Consider the following 23,027-nt stretch of genomic DNA (forward strand, 5'->3'; position numbering starts at 1 on the left):
GAGCCTTCTGAGAGAAGAGCTCCATACTGGGCACTGAACAGAAGCTACTGCTAACAACCATACATGAAACCACACAATAACATATCCCTGTCAGAACAGAGAATAATATTTACTGTCATGACTACATCACTATGTACTACAAACTGAAGACACTTATGAAATATTTCCCAACAGAGCAAAAACACATCACCTCAAAAGCAAGCTATACAGTCCCTACTTAAGAATTCTCTTCTGACCAGCTATCAAAAACATTTGACTTCTTTTTTCCACAAATCTCTACCTGCATTTCCTACCACCACTTGCCAGTTTTGGAATAAGTAGGAAAAGACAAATTACAAGCTGTTTTGTTTGCTTGTTTGTTTGTTGTGGGTTTTTTGTTTTTAATTAATTCAACATACTACATGAATAAATTAGGGTTAGCTTAAATGCACTTCAGAGAATGTAGATGTGAATTTGCAGAAATCATTTTCTGACATGACATCATGAATGGCACCAAACTACTGACAGATTTACAAGAGCAGAATCAGCAACAACTTGTATTACTTACTGGCATATAATAGATATTCATTCTAGGGGCTTCATTGGCAGTCATAAGCATTCCTAAAAAGAGATTTCCACAATAAAAAATGTCAGTCACAAAAGGACAGCATTACTTTTAAATACACACACACACACACACACACACATATATACTTGAAGAATTTAATTCACAAGAAGTGGATTTGTACACAGGACTAAGGAAAGAAAAGCCTAATAGCAGTGCAATTAATCAAGTGTAATTTCTTATATATTCATGCCCTTTGTCCTCTATCTTAGCTCAGCATCACTAAGCAACACTAAGCTCTAACAACTGCAGCCTATCAATTTTCTTAACAAATGGAAATAGTTCATCTCATGACACCATCCAGAACAAATTCAGTTTGCCTTACACTTAAAATCTACTTTGGGCACAAACTAACACAAGCGAGAGGCTGGGTTTTGTTTTGCTTTGTTTTCAAACACATATTTATAGTCTAACCAAAGTCATAAATCATAAAAAGGTCTGCTGCTTTACTCATATTTCATCTTGGGAAATCAACAGGAGATTGTCAGCAGGAGAGACAGAATACTGTAGCTTCAAATCAAAGTGGTATTAGTCTGGTGGGGAGAGCAAAATCTGAGATCTCAATGGATCTTCCTAAGGAATGCTGCGAATAAGGGTTGCAAATACTTTGAATAGAAAAAAAAAAACTACTGTAAAAATATTAAGATCCACAAAAAATTTGCAGCTGTCACAGGAATATGGATACATTCAAAATGAGAAATAGCCCCAAGTTTGCTCTAGATAGGAGTTAGTAAGGACATTTGGCGTATACTTGTATGTTTACTTCAGTTTTGACTTTCCAACATAGCTGATCGCTGTGTAATACATGAAGACAGAGCATGAAGAACAAAAGAGCAATCGAGTTAGATAACATTCTGATCTTGAAGTAACACATGCCACTGAGACTATGAATAAATGGGGCAGTTACCACACACCCGGAGGGCAGAAATATAATTTACACCCAACTACAGGAACACAATTAACATGGGTGGAGTAATCCTTCCTACCTAATCCTTTTATTAAAAACACACAATGCAGCTGGACTCTTAATATCAGAAAAAAGGGGGCTTGCTTTCCTGGCAGAGCAAGACACTTGTGAAAGCTCAGTCAGCAAACTGAGGCTTAACACCAAATCTGGAAAGAGTTGCAGGCAACTGAAGGAAAAAGCAAGAATTCATGGTATATTTTTCACAGATGATGTGCTCCCTTGGTATATCAGCACGCTGCTGCTACTACAGGAGGCAAAGATTTCTCCACTGAGTGAGTATGAATCACTAGAGATAAAACGACAAATTAATTCCGCAGGTGCTTCAAAGATGACAGCAAAGGGAAAAACTCCTCTTTGAGAGTCTTCCACTAATAATTAAAGGCGGAAAACTGTCTTCAGAAGAGTACAAGGGCGTGTACTAAGGGGAAAATACAGAAATAAAATAAAATAAAAAAAAGGAACAACTCCATGAAAGATGGCTACATGCACTTTCATCATTTCAGCTTGTTAGTTCTAACCAGTTTTTATAAGAAGGACCACACCCAATCGAGCTACACAGCAGTCTGCTTTGATCACGTTAAAAGGGAAGTAAATGAGAACTGTTCTTTCACAGTAGTAGTTTTTTAAGACCATCCTTAGAAAGGACACTGAATGTCCTTAGTGATCAATTATATGGTATCACTGATTTAAAGGAATGAAAATGTGAATACGAAGCAGTAGTAAATGGGAGAAGCAGTTTTAGAAAAAGTAAAGTTCCTACAGTTTCTACTTGTGGAAACAAATTTGGAATGATTGAAATTGTTGCTACCTTCCACAGTCTAAAAACACAGCTTGAATACTGCCAGTAGTACAATAAAATTACAAATAGAAAAGGTAGAAGTAAAACCTCTAGGAATACTAGGCATCAATTTTCTCAGAAGAAAAGCCTTCTAAAAGTAGGTTCAATAATTTCTCATTCACAACATTTCTGATACTATTCTCTTCCAGTTTGAAACAAAATCTACGAGTTTTCACGAGAGAAATTCTGAGTTTTTGCCCATGTCAGTGAGATAAAATAAGGAAAAAATGTTTTGTTTCACATGACAGCAAACAGTAAAGCTTTTCTAAGTGAATGAGAGAAGATAAGGGTTAGATTAAAGTACAGATTTTCTCAGCATTCACTTCAAATTAAGTACAAGAGCACAGATTGGGCAAAAGTCTTGGGATTTCCCATGCCTTGCCAGCTCCTGAATGCCCAGGTGTGCCCTGGGAGTGCTGGGACCCAATGACAACACCGAGCCACAGCCATACTGGCATTTATGTGTCACTGCCTCTCCTGGCTTTCCACAAGCGCAGTTCTGATATGACTGGAAGTATTTCCTTCAAATATTCATACTTTAAACTTTAAATATCGGTGAATTAGAGTCAGGCATCCTAAATTTTGCTATCCTCTATAGCACTCAGGAAAACCCAGTCCAATTGCTAGTACTGGAAGACCACTGTTTCAGAGAGGCAGAATCCTGAGCGTTAAGACAGTGAGCTAATATTTGCATTAGCAGGATCCTGCAGACCTTACAGTGTTGTTGCTAAAGTCAAAAATGCCTGCTGTCTCAGCAGAGCTCAATATGCAAGTGTTCATCTTTAAAAAAAAAAAAAAAAAAAAAAAGAGATTCTTAACTGAAGTTGGCAGAAAAGACAAGATAAGTTTTAACTCGTTAGAAATCTCTAACTCCCTTATCTACAATCTTGAATTGAGCAGTTAGTGTGATTCAAAATCCAAGTTGCTCTGTGTTCACTGCTACCTCTCTAAAATTAAGGTAATAGCACAGTTTGCAACACAGGCAAAGATCAAGAACTTTGTCCTCTGCCATCCTACAGGCCATGATGTTTCTTTCACCTTTTCCAGTGCTGCTTTCTGAACAGAAAGCATATATCATGCACTAGTTAACTAAACAACTATGGAAAAACTAAGGTCCACTGCAATCTGTCTAAAGATTACAACCACCATTCTATAAAATATTTTTTCTCCCATGAATTAGAATCTGGAAACAGGTTAAAAGCAGCCCTTTTTTTGACCTTGAAACACAATGTTATGAGACGCACCGAATCTGAGAAGTCACAAAAAGCATGCAAACCTGTGGACTCCCCTGTGCTTAAAAACAAAAGTATTCTTTCTTAAGAAGGACGCAGCGAGTACCATACTTACAAAACAGGAAAGATCAAATGGTTGTAAACGTGTAAAAGTTTGCGAACTTGTTGAAAGAGGTTTTTTCCCCAGCTCTAGAAAGTATGCTCTGACTTATCTGGAAAGGACAAAGTTCTTTTTCTTATGAGATATTTAAGGTATCTTGAAAAGGCAAAAGAAGTCAGTCACTCAGTTGAAAGCACAGCAGATTCTAACTGCTGAGAGCCTTTGATTTAATGCAGATGCAGAGCAAACAATGACATTAACTAGCAAGTAACCATTTTTCCTAGCTGCATAATAAGAAGTAAAGCAGACCTAATTTGTATCACTTAAATTAAAAAAGGGCAACATTATGGACTAACACACACTTTCCTTTTTGAATTAAATAAGACATAAATACAGGTAACATACCAGAATTTGGATAAAGACAGACATCATTGATATCATATTCTGGCTCCATTGAAGTAAATATCTTCCCCTGTAATTGAAGGAAGATAATGTATTATAAAGAATTCCAAACAGTACAATTAAATATACAGTAAATCTAAAGATCGTTACTAGCCATTATAGAAGCTAAGGATGATGGAGTAATGATAGCACAGAGTTTGCAGAACAATAAAACATTAGAAAAGTATCTGAACATAACATAGAAACTCAATATTGTATTCTGTCTCTGATCAGGTCTTTTAAGTGTAGCCTACAGGTTACTGAGGACACCTCAATGTACAGTGGCACTTCTGATTTCTTGGTTCACAATTCTGTGCTGAAAAGATACATCAGTTTCACTTCATTTTACTTTATGCAAAAAGAGGATGAGGGCCACAAGTTCCTGGCACATTGCCTCATTTTGGTCAAGTCTGAATGTGGTAATCTTAAACCTTCTCATTTTGCTAAGTGTATTATCTGAAATGATGGATTGGGAGTGGAATTTGATTGTGTAGTTTGGTACCTCCAGCCTGCCCAAGTCTACTTAAAATGAAATACGGCTTGGCACATTATTTGTAAGTTACAAATTCAGTATTAAAGAGGTCTAAGCACAAAATAAAAATAACAAAAGCATCCACTGGTACGTAGTTCAGCACAGTAATGAAATTATTTAAGAAAACGGTCAAAGCAGGAAACAAGATTTTCAAAAACTAAGAACTGGAACAGAGTCTGAAAAATCCAGACAAAATACAGGTGCTCTTGTAAGCCAAGACACAAGACAGCCAGTTGAAGAAGTGTGTCTAAGAACTGGGCCACAAAATACAAAGCATGAGAGTACATGCCTACATGGCTCTAAATGAGCGACAGGAACAGAGCAGATTTTCATCCTATTCCTCTTTTCTCTTTCCCTCCAGCAATCCCACCTACCTTTCCAGGCCCTTCCTTTCCCACCCAGTTATATGCTGGTACCCCACCCATCCCTGGTCTCTCCCCGATGATTAATAAGAGTCCTCCCCCACCCCAGTCTTAGCAGACAAAAGCCTCACGCTCCCCACCCCAAGGCACGTCTCAGCATGGGGCTATTCTGGTATCAAAGCCATATGCTCTCCACCCCGCAGTCTGCCTCTGCAGTTGGTTCCCAGCCAGAGATAGTCAGGAACCAACATCTGGGAGAGGTGGAGCCAGCTGGAACACACTCTAGGAAAGAGTCCAAAGCTATCTTTGCCTTCCAGCGCTAAGAAACCCTCCCTTTTCCCACTGCAGAGGCCACCTGACAAACCTTGCACTGTTAAATTCTCAGTGAGGAGAACCTCTATACCTAGGAAAAATGGAGAGGGCCATTGCAGATGTTTTAAATAATAGCCAATACATTATTTGCCTTTTTAAACAATAAAAACTAACTGAAGAGCTTAAAAAAAAATTGCTTGCAAATAAAAAAAAAGAAAAAGGCTGTGGAAAGTTCATGAAGAAATACAACAGTAGAAAAATGGCTGCCTGAAATAGTTAGAAAATAAGTGTTTCTAAACTACTGTAACTGCTCTTGATATGTTTCATTATGAAGCCAAAAAAATCATAGCTACAGCACAGAGCAAGTGTTTTAGAAGGAATACAATGACTGAAGATAGCCTCTTTGACCAAATCAAGTTACAGTAGAATTAGAGTGAATCTACAGGATGATGTATTTTGTACAAGCTGCGTCGATGGAAAGACAAGAAAAAAAATTGCATAATGTAACAAAAGAAAGTCTTACAGTAATTAGATTGCAACTTTGCCTGTAGGTGCTAAAGACAGGGATAAAGATGTTGTCTCTTACGACATAATCCATTATTGTCGTAATAATGCACACTGTTACCTGGATCTTGGCATATTATCTGCCTCAAAATCCCTGTAAAAGTAAGAAGCACTTGATTTTAATATTTCATAAACTAACTGATCTACATTTGAAGCTAGCTCTCCTTTAAGCAGAGAACTGGAATGACTAATTTTGTTCTGTACTGGATGTTCATAGTCCACATAGAGAAATACCCACTCCAAGGCAATGGCTAAGATACCACTTTTTGTGTTCAAATCCTTCTAGTGAAAAAAGCATCATCAGCAGACATACACAAACAGATAAAAAAAAAAACAAACCAAAAAACCACCAAGACTGTACTTTTATACCTGACAGGCTATTGAATACCTTCCCAGATGCAGGGTTGCTTAGCCAGACAAGGAAAAGTGCTATGTAAATTACGACGCATTAAAAACCCAACTTCCTACTTCGAATTTCAACTTCATTACTCAAATTGCACATTAGATAATAATAATAATAAAAAAAAAAAAAGATACAAACGCAGCAACAGAAAAGCACTTACTGTATCTTTGTTCCACATCTTTATGATTCTAGAATCTGCAGAGATTATTAAATCCAACTGATGCTGAAACTGAATTGACTTAATAGGCAGGCCATACTGGTGATCTTTGACTATCAGAGGGTTACTAGACCGAAGGTCATACAATAAAACCTTGAGGAATAAAAGACAGATCAATTTTTCAATATTTTAAGGTTAAGAGGTAGTCAAACTAGGTCTTCATTAATGATTTAACTCAACTTGACATTTTTTTTTTTTTGTTTGTTTTCCATAAATAAATTCTCTCAAGTTCTGAAAATGATGAAGTAAGCCCATTTTACTCTGATAATGTAAATGTATTTTAACCACAAAATCTTTCAGTTTAATTGGATTAAATTTGCAGTCAAGAGTTTACTACCTTTCTAAAGTCTTTTTCATTTCTATTGAAATTAAAATTGAAAAAATGAAACGTTTTCAAGGCACTCTCAAGTAGTTTTAAATCACTAATATTCCACTTTCACATTCTTGTACTATTCATAGAATCACGGAATCACTAAGGTTGGAAAAGAACCACAGGATCACCCAGTCCAACCATCCACCAATCACCAGTAGTTTTCAATTCTTCCTCAGAAGGTTTAAATCTTCAGATTCCTTCCCAGAAACCTGCAGATTCAGTGAGTATCCCTTTCACTCAAAAAAACAACAGGGAGCACAATTATTTTTTTAGAGAAGTGGTGAGTACAGGCTGTCTTCCAGAAATATGCATTTTTTTATCTAAAAAATCTCCAATGGAATCTCTGATAAACCTTATTTGTCTTATGTATGAATACTAATAATTTGAGGGAAAAACATTATCAATTTGTTTAGCTCAGATTATAAATATGTCTCCAGTGAAGCTTGCGTGACATATACATATAAGAATTGTGCTTGTAATAATGCTATTGTATAACTGTCTCCAAAATGTACTTTGCTTAACCCATTGAAGGATCACTAAAGCACACCAAAGTTTCCTCACGCTCTACTTGACGACTAGCATGGAAACAACAAATGAATCAAAATGATGCTTCACAGGATAGGACAAAAAAAATCTCAACACATTAGTTGAAAGGCAATCACTTCTGCTTGTTTTGGTGCAATCAAAATAAGGTAGAGCATATGTATTGCACTGAGACAGTACTGAAGTCTAAGAAAGAGAACTTCCTCACAAAACTGATTCTTAAGTCTTAAGAAAACCGCAAAGATTAAAATTTTATATTATGCAGATCGGAGGTTGTGATGATATTAAGTCAACCCTTCAGTATTCTGAAGAACAGGATCATTTAACAAATCAATTTGCAGCTTAAGAATGACTGTTACTGCTCCATACACATCACTTACAGTCTTAGAAATACTTGTATTATTGTGTATTACATTTAGTGCACTCAGTATACAATAGACCTGGACTGACAACTGCAAGAGAATCTTCTAAGAAGTGTTGTAGAAGGAGTTAGGACTACCTGCCCAGTAGATGTTCCAACAGCCATATTCAAAGCTCCATCAAATTTCAGTGCTGAAATAGATGGCAAACAATCCACCCTGCAAAGCACAGTTCTTAAAGTTAGATGTTCTCTCTCTAAACGATGCAAAAAATTATGTTAAAAATAGCTAAAATAATAGTGTAAATTATTCAGACATACACATAAAGAGTTACTATATAACTAAGAAAATCTTACATTAGAATGTAGTGGGCACTATAATGCCAAGTGGGTACTGTTTTTAGAAGCAAAACTTTTCAAAACAAACAAACAAACAAAAACCACTACAAGAATGGCCTTTGCAAAGGTAGCCGTTACTCACTCTGTGTCTGCTGTCACACTGCTTAAAGCACAATCCAGCAGCCCAACTCGATTTCGAGTTCTAGGATCCCAGCATTCCACTTTACCCTACAGAGTTTAGAAAATATATTTTAAGCTTATGCAACAAATATAAGATACAGTGAAAGTCTTTAAATAAAATTATGAATTCTTTTGTCTATGAGTAATAAATCAAATTTCCTACAAGAGTTGTACTAATAAAGGCATACAAGCTCCACACGTTATGTGTATTTAAAACAAATGTGCTCTGAATCAAAATGGCTAACTCTAGATTTCCCAAGATTAAGTGGGCACACAGGCCTGCTAATTTCAACTGATAGTTACATTCTCAGCCAAGATAACTATTTTCTCTCATCTGCAAAATCTCACGTATCTCAGCAAGCAAGAAATTTCAGAAATTGTACCTGCACTCCACTCTAAGTCTTCCTGTTTAACAGATCTATACTTAATACAGCAAAGAAGATCAAATTAATTACTTAAGTTCCTGTCATGATTCCTTCTTATCCTCACGCAAACTAATACAAAAGAGATACAAACACTGCTGCCCTTTTCATAGAAGGAATGCAAACATTTACCTCAGCTGTCCCTGTAGCAAATAAGTAGTGTACGGGATTGATGTCACAAACATTATTCTCTCTAAAACAGAAAAAAGAACAAGTTTAATGACTTCAGAATAATGTAACTAAAAAGGTTTCTGTAATCACATATACTGTTGTTCAGCCTGGAAAAGAAGAAGTGATGAGTGGGGGGAGGGTGTGTAAGTGGATGGCAGTCTAATAGCAGCTTCCCATACTTAAGAGGAGCTTACCAAGAATTTGGAGCTATCAGAGAAAATCAGAGACAGTGCTGATATCTTGAGATGGGTGAGGTTCCAACTGGATGTAAGGATAATATTTTTACGCCTTGAGGGTACCTCATCATTGGAACTGGCTGCCAAAAGAAGCTTTGGAATTTCTATCCTCAGAGTTTACAAAACCCCCTGGGAAAACTTATCTGAATTCAGCATTGGCCAAGCTTTGAGCATTAGACTGGGCTCAGGGTCTCTCCAATTTCAGTGATTCTCTGCCCAAGCCCACCACCTACCACAAAGCCTTTCCATATTGCTCTGCTCCTCTGTATTCTTAACTCAATTACATCAAAAGACCTTCCTCATTACACGTTTGGAAGCTTGCATCTCCAGCATATTCTGACGAACAGCCTGTCTACACTTTCCTCTTCCAAGTACCCCAATTCTCAACTGCTCAAGCCAGAGCCCTGCACTTCTCTAACAATTCTTCCAAAATAGAAATATTTCTCCTGAGACCCCTCATCTCAACTTCTTCTATGCTAAGAATGCTACCTATAATTCTATAATTCATCCAATTCCCCTGCCTTACAGGCTTCCCAAATCTTCAATTCTCATTTCCCTGATTCAGATTTCACTCATGACTCAGCTCTGCTGCTCTAGGATTTTCCTTCCCTTCCCCCCTCCACTGCTACTAGGTGTCTATAGTTGTGCCCCTCAACTACTGCTATGCTCCTTAAGCCATCCGACCCACTGAGCCCCACCTGTTGCTCACCAACCAGTGACTTTGATGAGAAGAAGCCTGTTCTGCTCATCTGCCTCTCCCCACACAAAAGAAGCCCAGCTCCTGCTACTGCTATGGTTTTCAAAAGAATCAAACACATGCTGGTGATATTTAAAAAAAAATCAATCAAACAAAACAAAAAAAACCCAACACGCTGGGCTACTCCAAGAGTAGAAGGACAAAGGCATGTCTGAGAAAGTACGTACCCTGGGGGCAGGTCTCTATGTGATGGCTAAATTGAGTTGTAATGGCAAAGTTATATATTTATTATATATATAATAAGTCTACATTAAGCAATTTTAATTGAGTTTTCTTTGTGGATATTTTAGAGCATAAAAACTGTTACAAAGAATGATAGGACGTAAAATTAAATAAAATGAGGTTCAAACTAGGCATATGTTGCTTTTCAATTCTATTGTACTGTGTATTTGGGCAGTATTCAGATACAGTACTGATGGTGAGCATATCAGTAGTTTGGTTCCACCTGGTGGATGGAAGACAGACATCATGCATTACAGTTACTTACGAAGCATCAGTTTGCAGGGAGTTCAGAAACCTTCCTTGTTCCAGATTTAGCCTGTATACTTCAAAACTACAAAGAAAAAACCACAATTACTTTTTTCCTGTACACTGGAGAAAGGATAACTCTTTGAAAGGGTAGATAACAGCAGGACAAGGGGAAATGGTTTTAAGTCGAAGGAGGGAAGATTTAGCTTGGATGTCAGGGGGAAGTTCTTTACAGAGAGAGTGGTGAGGTGCTGGAACAGGCTGCCCAGAGAGGTTGTGGATGCCCAGTCCCTGGAAGTGTCCAAGGCCAGATTGGATGGGGCCCTGGGCAGCCTGGTCTAGTATTAAATGGGGAGGTTGGTGGCCTTGCATGTGGCAGGGGGGTTGGAGATTCATGATGTTGAGGTCCCTTCCAACCATGGCCATTCTGTGATTCTGTGATAACGTGATGTTCATCAAATATCACAGAATAGCTTTGGAGAATCCTTAGTGTTGGAAGGGACCATCCAAGACCATCCTACTCCCCTGCAGTGAAGAGGGACACCACAGCTAGCTCAGGTTGCCGAGGGCTTTCTCCAGCTTTACCCTGAAAGTCTCCACAAAAAGCTACTTAATTTTCCTTACTAAGATGTTCACCACTTTTAAAACAGAGTACACTGAATTGCACTGCTGACAACAAATTTGCAAGTGCCTCAATCAAAGAATAAAAGTCTTAATACAGGAAACTGAATTAATTTTGGACTTTCACATTTTTCACTCTTCAGAAGCAGTCTCCACCTGGAAAGAATTCCTGCTTTTTCCAATACAACAGCATTATTAAATTTTCAGTTAACGTTCATTTAGTTCTTGGGAAAAATTCCTGACAGAAGTAAAACAAAATGATCCATTCAAACACTACCTTGCTCCTACAAAATACAGGTCACATGACGGATAGTGATAAGAGAAGTCTCTACCAAATTTTGGTATTCTTGTCCTGTAATAATGTCCGTGTTGTGAATGAAACTCCACATATCTGTCACACTGCAAGAAGACAATCTGAAAATAAAACAGAAAGAACTGAAATACAGAAGAGATAACTTGCCTCAGAAAACAACTAGTGATTTTTCAATGCTCGCATCGATGGATTACAATCCACTTCAAAAATTTCTACTAAAATGACAGAATTCATTCTTTATTCTCATTAGCCACAGCAATCTCTTTATTAAAGATAAAATGAATAAAAGGCATCACTAGAAAGCTAGATCTATACCTGTAAATAACATAGCAAAACTCATATACATATAAATGAATTCTTCCCACTCCCATCACCTTCATGCAGTACCTTAAACCTTGCCCAGATACTATGGGATGCATTAAGCATCAGTGGCCCAAAATCACTCTATGATGAAGGTAAACAATTAAGTGACATGGACAATTACAGGTCAACAACTCACTCTAAAGCTCAACTCTCTTTAGATTAGACTAGAAAGGTGCCAGTTTAGAATGTGTGTAGTCTGTAGATCTTCACACAATAGGAAATCACTACGATTTTCAATTTCCCCCTATTGTACTATGTTGCTATCTACACGAATAGTGAGCAGCTCAGGAAAGACAAAGTACAGTGGTTGTTTTGAAGTCATGTTTATTTACACATTCTCCCCTTACATGAGGTACCTTACAAAGTACTGACCTGAGTGACTACTTTATGCCTATTTAAGTCCTCTCTGTACTTCCCATTTTTCTAATATCAGAAACTCTAGTGTTTCAACTTTTATCCAAGGGCTCACTCTTTTGAGATCCAAGATGAAAGTCAAGTATCCCTTTTCACAAGTAATAATTACTATTTCATACAAGATTACAGATGCAGCTGCACAGCTGATGTTATACAATCATGTTTTTCATACACAGCCCAATCAACCCTTTGTGTGCTTAACTTCTTTATGTTTTTAACAGGAGGTTTACAACAAGCAAAGCTCTTTACTTCATTGTTTCAAACAATAACAAGATCAAGTATTTTGTGATTTTGCAGTGACAATACTGAAATCTCTGTGTCTTTGTGTAGTTTAGAAGTTAAAGAAATCATGAGAACACAAAATTAAACCACATTTAACTGAAATTATCAATATCACCTTGTTAGTTCACTATCAGTAAGCTATCATGCAACTTTCTACCAGGAAAAAGGAAGATGCAGTTTGCTGAGTTCTCTTTTACCACCTCCAAAAAGACTTTATTTTCTAGTAGTTGACAAAAACAACTAAAGACAAACAAAAGCAGATATTCTGCTAACAACTGTGTTACCTCCAGTAATTTTATGTCTTAAGCTGAAGTACCTACAACGTGGGACTTGAAGACAATTATGTTGTCTTTTATTAGAAAAGGATACAACTCAACTGGAAGTCACGCTTGTCTTTCCTTCGTAATAATTAATTCTGAAAACTACAAGCTTGGGGTAGCAAAAGCATAGCCACTGGTGTGTGGTAAAAAAAAGACAGAAGAAACACTTGCCATTTTGGAAAAGACTACAGTAGAAGATACACCACTCTCCCCTAAGACAGACTAAAACTTAGTCCAAGTCTAAACCTTGAGAGAGCGCAGAAACATAACAGACTTTACAGATACAAACATGAGCAAAAGTGAACAGTATGCTCTGTGAAAACACAAACGAGCCTCAAAATGACACCTTACAAGGTTAGTGGGAACAGACTGGGAAGGACATATTTTCATTTTTCTGCACAGTGCCCATGAGGCACTGTACCTAGTGCAGGGGCTCTCAATTCAAGAGGAATGTTGAGAACATCAACAAAGCCAAGCCAGATAAGGGATACAATACAAGCCCTAGGTGAAAAGTCTGGATGAATCTGAGTTTGTTAGTTAGGCAAAGAGGACACTATGAAACAATCTAGAGGCAGCCTACAATTGAAATGCAGTTACAAAAATGACAGTCAAACTCACTGCAGTAGCAAAAATTTCAGGTTTGGGCAGGCTGGACAAGAAGGAAGAATTCTTTAGGAGGTGATCACAGAGCAGCAGTCTTATTTCGTGCAGCAAATGAACCCTCAATGTCTCCTTGTAAGGAATATTTTTATCATTCTAACCATTTCAAGTGCAATTTCTCAAATACTGTTCCCTCTTTGTCACATTTAAAATATTATAACTTTCTGAAATCAGTTTTCTTTTTAACTATTTAGAATGTTTTTGGAAAATAGAATTGAAGATAAGGTTGTCAAGGTTCAGCTTGAAATGCAGTACCAATTTCAGTTCAAAACACACATAAGCCTTATCGTTTGCTTGACCAGTCAGAGATGGGTGAACAATGAGAATACATTCCTCAGCCTTGCAAATAATTGCTTGGTCTTTACAACCAGAAGCAGGAGGCTACCCTACTATATCAGTCACTTCCTTCTTCCATTGAGTTCCACATTCCTGGAAAATTTACAAAGGAAAAATTTGAAAAACCTAGAGCTAGAAGGTTAGATAATGTGCCTGAAAGTATAAGACAAACCTGTATCAGTAATGCTAAAGTCTCTGAGGAAAAAAAATACAATAAAAATTCAACTATTAACATGCTGTGTTCTAATGAAATCAGCAAAATTATGTGCTTAAATTTCCATATTTCATTTTAGACTGAATACTCTGATAAATCAGCAAAGTTTATAGGAACAGATAACATCTTTTATCACACCAAGTGCTGCAGCTGGAAAAAACACAGAAGATTTTGAGCCTGTTTCTGAGGGCCCTCAACAGAATTAGGAGTGATAATTGTACTGAGCCTGAAGAAGGCACACAGTTGTAATAACTCAACTCTTTCCTCCAGATACAGCAGCTCATAAACAAAACCTGTTACTTCTCTCCACAATTTTTGCCTCATTTATATACTTAGTTATCACTGCTATAGCAAATCAGCCTAATTCTGCTGTAGCTACCCCATTTCTTAAAAAAGGTGCACGTTGGCTACTGTCACTGCAATTATAACCAAATGTTACACTAGCAAGAACAACTAGTTATGTTTTTCATATTAGCTTGATCACAGGATAGCTGATTATTTAGAGCTTTTCTCTACTGCAGACAAAAGACTTTACAAGTGGTAAGGCAAACTACAGTACAAAGAGGCAAAGAAAACAATCTTTTAAAGGTACAAAAAAAATGTTTATCCTGTTTGTTTTTAAATAAAAAACTTTACTATATATGAAAATGTATTTTAATACATGTTACACAATTTTCTCATTTATACATTGAAAACATTAAACATACCTTTGAGTAATCATCTGATAAAATCTCAAATGTAACCACTACAGGAGAGAACAAGAGAATTTTAAGTTAAGTAAGCAAATTTATTTGCAAACACTGGCACAAATCCTGAAAATAATATTTACTCTTATGCTAACCTTTAGCCATATAAGTATTCCTCACAGGTGTCAATGCATAATGCAGACATCATGATAAAATCTTTAATTAGACAACATTATTGGCAAAATAATAAGTTACTTAAGAAAACCTTAGAAATTTATGTAGCATCTTATAATCTTTTTTATCATTCTTGTATACTTGATATGCTCCTCAATGCAGTGCTCAAACGTGTATTTAGGAAGGTTTCATCAAATGCTTTTCAGAGAGTGGGTGGTCCACGGAGCTTTGGTGAACCATCAAAGATGATAAGAATAACAGGGGATCAAATGTACTACACACACATCTTCAGACACAGCCTTTCTAAGGCGTCAGCTTCCAGAGGTTGAGCTTTGAGGGGCCAATAAACACAAAGGCTACTGATCAGTATGTTGAGGTGTTCAACAGAGACTCCAGTTAGCTTTAAATAAGGTGAGTCCAGAACATTAGGGAGAAGCTGCTTCGCCTAAACTGTTTCCAATTAAATAAGGTAGGTTATTTAAGGTGACTCTATGATACAGTGCAAGTTAAACACATTTTAAAAACCTCGTAAGAAGCCAGTTCAAAAAAATTAACTTTGAGCTCTAATTAACAGCAAGCATTTACTATTACAATGACTCATACTCTTTCAAAGTGGGTCTCTCTCATGCCACGCCTTTCTTTCCCCAGCCTTCCTGACTCTCCCTTCTCACACTACTTTGTAGCACTGTCTCTACACCAAATAAGATTCCTTGCAGTACTAAGGAATCACATAACAGAACACCACTATGCTCTATTTCCCTTTTCCTGCCCTAATTCAATAGCTGTCATTCTTTTTTGGCTTTTTTTTTTTTTACATAGCATATAAAAAATAGACCAGTTCCATTTCTCACTAGTGATTCAATCTTGCACTATTCTGTGCTTTCTGTGCTCAACCCCTCAGTTTCATCCACCTCTCTGTCTTCTGCCATTAGACTCCTAAGAACAAAACCAAAACAAACCCCCAACTCTACAGATCCTAAAACCTCCTCCCTCAGTCCAATTTCCAGCACGTTCTCTCTTTCTCAGAGCCTGGATGGCTCCTTGCTCTCATCACCACAAAAGTTCTCCCTCCAAAATACTAGCAAACAATGTGAAACTGGGGCCTTTCCTTTGCTACCACCTATGTCTAATAATAATAATAATAATAATAAAGAAATATACAAGACAAATCAAGGAGTTCTCTTTAACTGACTTGGGCTGCAGTGAGAAAACAAAAGAACTCATTTCTTTAAGAATGGAGCAACCACAGAGCACTCTCCTACATTACTGCTTCAGAGCAGGAAGAGAACAGAAGGGAGAACTGCCTGCTATCTCAATCTCTCTCTCCCTTTTTCTCGCCCTCTCTCTCTCCCCCTCACACAGCACTCCCCAAAAAGAGCAGCAGCCTTCAGCCATGTCTCTCTCTGAGCCCCACACCTACTGGCTCAGAGCAGATCTTACTGTCTTCGTACAGCTCCAAGAGAGGAAAGAACTTTACAGAAAAAAGAAGGAAAAATATAGAGGTGAAGACTGGTGAGAATTTATTCTAGATTCTTCTGTTCCCCCAACACATAATCTCTCCCCTTAGAATAGGGAGATAAATTTGTTTGAGTTCAACCTGAACTGTAGGCAAAAGATTTCTCCTACTAACAGCCACAGCTTATACTAACCTTCAGAATCTAAGCACCTTTCAAATTTTTGGGATAACTGGTAAGTGTCATAACAGCGGATCCTCGGTTTGTAAGTTCCTGAAAGAAGAATTTGATTTTAATAAAACAATGGAACAAAAAGATAACACTAACACGTTTTTTTTAAAATACGATCTTTTCTGTATACATTCTTTACTACAACTATGTTTCTGTGAATGGATAAAGAGGCCTCTTAGTAACAGAACTTAACAATACCTTCCAGTGAGTGTGAAAAACCAAGCCTCCTTGTGCCATTAAGGCTAACTGAAGTATTCATGTTAGGATCTCACTTTGACAGTTATGAAATGCAGCATTATCCTCTATCTTTTAAAAAAACACTCAGTGATACTCAGAAGTTATTTAAAGCAAGTATATGAACACACCATAAAAACAAATAAGTTGTTGTTTTCAGAACACAGGTATTCTTCTAATATAGTTGAAAATTAAATGTTTCTCAACTTAAGTTCCAAGACATGCATTGCATCACACCTTAAGACTAGGCTTCCACAATTATGTTCAATGCTGCACTGGAGGGTCTTTTTGTTTTATTTCTTTATCTTCTACCTGTCATATTCTGTGATAAAACATTACTAGTACTTTTGGCTTCTGCTACTGAGGGGTCCTTAGTTAACTCACCAACTGCCATAATATACTGTCCATCTCTTGATACCTTAATCTTGGTGCTAACTGTGGGCATTTCAAAGTCTTGAATAAGTTCAATTCTTCTACGGATATCTACAAAGAAAAAAGAAATACACATAAAGAGAAATTATTTGTAAAGCTAGTACTATTATTATCAGTCCAATACTGTAATGATTTCTTATGAAAGTATATTAAGTTCACTGAATAAAACTGAATATTTTTAAAGGTATATCTTTGTCTTTAACACAGGCCAGGAGAGCAATGTGGTACACTAACACTGAGAAGCCAGCTATCACCACACCAAATAGATGTCTGTCACGAGGTGCTAACCATGTGACAAATTATAACAGGCATTCACAAAAAGGTGACATATTCTACACAACAAAAATGCATAATACATTCCATCACACTGTTACCTCCAAGCATATTTTTTAGTTGGCTGCTTTACACAATGCTCATGATGGTATGTAAATATTTCCTTTGATATTACAAATTTAGAGTAAAATTGAAAGGTTGAGGGAACTGGGATTGTTTAGGTTGGAGAAGAGAAGGCAACCTCATCGTGGCCTTCCTGTACTTGAAGGAGACGTATAAACAGAAGGGAGAACAGCTGTTTACATGGGTTGACACTGATAGGACAAGGAGGAATGGTCTTAAACTGAAACAGAGGAGATTTAGATTAGATATTAGGAGGAAGTTTTTCCACACAGAGGGTGGTGACACACTGGAACAGGTTGCCCAAGGAGGCTGTGGATGCCCCATCCCTGCAGGCATTCAAGGCCAGGCTGGATGGGGCTCTGGGCAGTCTGGTCTGGTGGTTGGCACCCTGCACATAGCAGGGTGGTGGCTGAAACTAGATGATCTTTGAAGTCCTTTTCAATCTAGGCCATTCTATGATTCTATGATGATGATATGATAAAATCACAAAGCTGCCCTCTAAGCTGAGCTTAATAAATATACAGAGGTCTATAGCTAGATTTGATCATAAAATATATGTTGGATGCATCCACCACAATTGTGTACAATCTACCATCTCCAAGTATTCAATGCCTGAAAAGAATGCTGGCAATGTCCTATCCACACAGCACTATTTAGGAAACTAAAGTATAGCCATGTAGCATTACGTATAGCTTTAAATTCGTATTTATGAAAATAAGTTGTGCACAATTTCCTTGTGTCAGCAAACTGCCCACTTCTGGATTAGCAGATCAGATGTGTACAGCCTCATTCTGCTGAGGGCTGCAATAGGAAAACTCACCAACATCTTTCTTCTGTAATGCTCTTTTCTTCCTGTCTGAGAGCCACTGTAAGGAAACATATCAGTATTCACGGTTACAGCACATGAGCAGAATCAGAGAACTGTTACAGTCTAACAAATCTGAGAAAACAGTTTTTTTCTGCCTGAAACATCAATTCTTTCTTCTTAATTACATTAAAAATCCTGGTAGTAAGCTCGGAGGTCCTCTTCCAACCTAACCATCCTGTGATCCTACGAAAAAGAAGTCCGCAGAGCGGCTCGGCTCAAACGCTCGCCAGCTGCGGAGGCGCCCACGCGTCCCGCCCGCCCCCTCACGGCTCCGTCCCGCCCGGGCTGCCCCTCACCTCCGGGAGGCTCCTGCCGGCGCTCAGGCTGTAGATCTTCACCTCGTTGAGGCTGGAGACCTGCATGGCGAGCTCACACACCTCTTCCGGGCCGCAGGGGAAGCGGAAGGCGGGCTCGGCTCCGACCCGGCAGCAGTGCGCGGTGCACGGGCGGGGCTCCGGCTCCGGCTCCGGCTCCGGCTCCGGCTCCGGCTCCGGCTTCGGCTCCATCAGCTTCCCGTTCCCGGCCGGCGCCGAGCGTCGGCGGACATCGGGCCGGGGGTTGGGAGGGAGCTGTTAGATAAAATCGCGTTCTTCAGCGTTAAAGCATAAAGGCGGCTGCATGATGCTATTTCAGGCGGTGTTCGGGCTGAAATCACAGAGTAGGAAGGAGCTGCTTGGGCAGACGTGGCTGAGTAGGTTCGTTTTCTTGCCCCACAGAAATCCTGGAAATCACTGCAGAATCGGGTTGGGCAGCATCCTTCCTGCAAACGTAAAAAATGGGACGCCGTTTAAATTCTATGTAGAATCTCTTTAGACGCAGATCACAGAATTATAGGGGTTGGAGGGGACCTCTGGCGATCACCCAGCCCAGCTCCTGCTGAAGCAGGTTCCCTACAGCAGGCTGTAACAGGGACACAGAGTTACCGGGGTTGGAATTGTGTCAGGCGATGCCTATTCTGACTTAGAAGAGCAGCAACAAATAAAATATGATATTATTCCACTCTATGAATGTGTTTTTCCGTACCACTAAATGTCACAGCTTTTCCCCAAAGGCAGTACACAGCTGGTGTAAGAGCTAACCGAAACCATATCAAGTCTTATATACAGAATTCCTTGCATTGAATCATATAATCATGAAGGTTGGAAAAGATCACTAAGACCATCTAGTGCAATCGTCAGCCCAGCCCCACCATGCCTTCTGGCCACATCCCAAAAAAACAGTGCCACGTCTACCATTCTGAGCACCTCAATGGTCGGTGACTTCACCACCTTCCTGGGCAGCCTGTGCCAATGCCTCACCACACTTTCTGAGAAGAAACGTTTCCTAATATCCAACCTGAACCTCCCCTGGTACAACTTTAGACCATTACCTCTCATCCTATTTCTGTTACTTGACAGAAGAGACCAACCCCACCTCACAACAACCTCCTTTCAGTTGCCTGTAGAGAGCAATAATGTTTCCCCTGAGCCTCCTCTTCTGCAGTCTGAACAATCCCAGTTCCCTCAGTCGCTCCCCATAAGACTTGTGCTCCAGACTCTTTGCAGTTTTGCTGCCCTTCTCTGAACACGCTCCAGGGCCTTCATGTATGTCTTGATGTTTTTCATTATGTATTTCAGCAATCATAGTACCAATATTGCCACTTTCTGCTTTGCATTAAAGGGTGCCATAGCTGAGACCCAGACACCTAATGTAAGTGTCTACGTGGGTACGAGATGTCAAAGCTCCCATTTCAGGGAGCTAAGGCTTCACTGACCTAAATGTAGATTGTCTGGTGGCATTTGAGCTGCCATGTTATCCAGGACACTTAGATGGGATGACACAAGACCTGTGGAAAACCCATGTGCTATGTGGCGTGAGCTGGAGGACATCTCAAATGGCAGTAGAAGCTGAGGCAGCTGAATTGCACACCCAGTTAACCCCAGTAATGAAGCCTGAGGAGCAATGCGGCACAGTAGCCACCTGGTGTCTTCTTCAGGGTGAATTCAATCTGTTTCTAAGTTCTACCATCTCATTCCTTAGACTGTCACTAACTGTTAACAGACATTTAAAGCTGAATCTATTTGCCCACATATAGATGCCCCTTTCAATTCAGGACACCTCAAGGAATTCCAGACATCCTCCCCAAGTTGTTTGGTATGACACAAGGATGCCTCAAAAAATGTAAGACAAGGTCAGGAGGACTGAAACGATGAAAAATTCCCAGAGGTTTAAAATCCACGAGGTTCTAACATACTAAGGAGATATGTGACTTTAGGTGAGAACGCCCAAAGATTCCTGATCCCTTCTTCAGTATTCAAGGTATATTTCAATGACCATAGAGCAGAAAAAGAAGAATAAAATACCTCTGTCTGCACAGCAGAAAATAAAATTGTATTTCAAGATTCTTGATATTTATTTATTTACTTATTTATTTATTTTGACACATTTAGCTCTCAGGCAAAGAGGATAAATCCAAGTCTGGCATGGCATACATTTAAAACTTTTTATTTTTTAAAGAAAATCTATGGGAAAAATATCAGCTAGAACCTGGACTATTAAAGTTCTAGTGCTGATAACTTTAGAGCAGCCAGATCTGCTTGTTACACTCACACAGATAAGTTAAAAAAAAATCTGTATCTGAATGATGCAATTGAAGTTTTGATGAAGCTTTTTGCTTCAAATGTGCCCCAAATAACTATTATTGCATGCAATAATAACACTTTTAGATTTTCAGTTCAAGTGAATAGAGTTGAGCAGTTAGGTGTGATACAGAACTCAAGCAGGTGAACAGAATTTTGCCTGCTTTTCCTCTTTTTATACTATGAGGATTTGCTATGTGTGTTCCCTTGTGACATGCATGATACAGTGTTTTGAAACAACATTATGGTAAGCAAACTGGAAGAAATCTTTACTGGCTTTAATGGTAACTAGACAACATCCATTCATATACACACACATGCATGCAGCTAAGGAATTCTAACAGAGAAATAATTTGCGTGCTAAACTTACATGCCTAAAAGTACACTGAAACTGTTTTCAATTAAATAACGATATTTTATAGAACCACAGAATGGACAGATTGGAAGGGACCTTAAAGATCATCATTATTAGCCATGATCAAGTCATGTTAGGAGTTCCTTCACTGAGCTGTTATAGACTTCTGCATATGTTACTGCAGTAATACACTTGCATTAATAGGAAATGGGATTTTAAAAGATTCTTTGGAAGCACAGCGGAAAAAATACACATTAATGGATAATGCTTGTAACTTAGTAGTTGTACAAATTGTTTTACTGAGAACTGCAGCTCTGAGGTTGCTGTTTTGCAAGCTAACATAAGCTTTCTCATTAATGTCAATGTCATAATTATGTAGGTAATTAAGTCTGATTATTTGTTAGAGAAATTTGCCTCAGAAGATACTTCAGATAGGGTATTAATGCTTTTAATGACTGTTTGGAGGCTGTGTTTGCACATTACTGTGACAGAGGAAGGAGTACTCATAAACACAGAGAAAGCCAAAGCCACAGAAAGCTTCCTTGCGATGACAGATCAAAGGGAACAGGGAGACACGTGGTGATCACAAGGGAATTAAGCAGCTTGGTGATCACACGGTACAGCACTCAGTGCAGCTGAGGAAGTAGCAGGGGCACAGGAGCTGCCACAGCTGAGTGACCACCAGTGAGCAGCACACAGCCATATCCTGTCAAAGGGGCTCAGTGATCCTGCCCTCCTCCAACCTCTCTTCATCCAGGCCTAAAAATGTGTAATGGGGAAAAAAGGATTAAAAAGTCAGAATAAAACCAGAAAACTTGATAATAAAAAATGATAGGACTTTGTTTACACATTAATATCATGCTTCCTCGATAATTTTCAAATAACAAATTAAGTAGTATAATAGTTGTCACTATAATAAAAGTAAACATGGCAAATGTTATTCCTCCTGAAAAAAATGAGAATCAAAAGTGACGTTGCTACAATAAAAACATTTAGAGAGAAAATGGCTTATATTGCAGAATCCAGAAATCTGACAACCCTTCAGCTTGGATTTTACATTCTTCACTACAAGTGTTATCAGATGGCACAATTCTAAATTTAAGAAGTTTCTGGGAACGTAATTTTTGTAGAAATAATCATGTGAAGCATTTCCACATCTTGAGACTGCAGCAAGGATCTATGGCAGCTCTGTATGTGGTCTGAGATGGGCAAGCTCTGCTTTACCTTGTTGCTGAGTCTTATTGCATCTTTCAGATCACAAGGCTGCAAATTTGAGTTATGTCATGTACATAGCTGAACTAATTTTGTTTTCATTATTAAAATGTAACCTTAAGAAAAAAAAAAAAGTGGGGTGGGGGGAAGGAGGGAAAGAAGATTAAACAGTGATCCCCATTACTATGAATGTCACCAGACACCTGGGTAATTCTTTTGTATTGCTTCAGTAAAGTCCTTCTGCTGTGCCCATGGGAACACCATGGCTGAAAAAAAAAAAAAAAAAAAAAAAAACAGAATAGAATCATAGGATTAAGGTTGGAAAGATTCACTAGGATCATCTAGTCCAACTGTTAACCCATCCCCACCCTGCTCACTGACCTCATCCCTCAGTGCCACATCTCCATGTTTCTTGAACACCTCCA

The 23,027-nt window shown here is 38.5% G+C and overlaps 1 protein-coding gene across 1 annotated transcript in view; it reads right to left on the reverse strand.

Moving 5' to 3' along the window:
* The window catches only part of NOL10 (nucleolar protein 10), a 49,652-nt gene extending 30,792 nt beyond the window's left edge, over positions 1-18,860 (reverse strand). The window contains exons 1-13 of the mRNA XM_085218016.1: positions 18,714-18,860; positions 18,370-18,415; positions 17,106-17,204; positions 16,452-16,529; positions 14,650-14,687; positions 11,318-11,454; positions 10,439-10,504; positions 8,920-8,980; positions 8,328-8,413; positions 7,988-8,066; positions 6,516-6,665; positions 4,147-4,213; positions 548-600 (exon numbers count right to left, since the gene is read on the reverse strand). Coding sequence (XP_085074142.1) covers positions 548-600; positions 4,147-4,213; positions 6,516-6,665; positions 7,988-8,066; positions 8,328-8,413; positions 8,920-8,980; positions 10,439-10,504; positions 11,318-11,454; positions 14,650-14,687; positions 16,452-16,529; positions 17,106-17,204; positions 18,370-18,415; positions 18,714-18,779 — 1,026 coding nt within the window. The 5' untranslated portion in view covers positions 18,780-18,860. The remainder of the gene's footprint in view (positions 1-547; positions 601-4,146; positions 4,214-6,515; positions 6,666-7,987; positions 8,067-8,327; positions 8,414-8,919; positions 8,981-10,438; positions 10,505-11,317; positions 11,455-14,649; positions 14,688-16,451; positions 16,530-17,105; positions 17,205-18,369; positions 18,416-18,713) is intronic.
* Between the last annotated feature and the right edge of the window lie 4,167 nt (positions 18,861-23,027).

Source organism: Meleagris gallopavo, chromosome 2 (genome assembly GCF_905368555.1).
Source record: "Meleagris gallopavo chromosome 2, MGAL_WU_HG_1.1, whole genome shotgun sequence".
In the NCBI taxonomy this organism is placed as follows: Eukaryota; Metazoa; Chordata; class Aves; order Galliformes; family Phasianidae; genus Meleagris; species Meleagris gallopavo.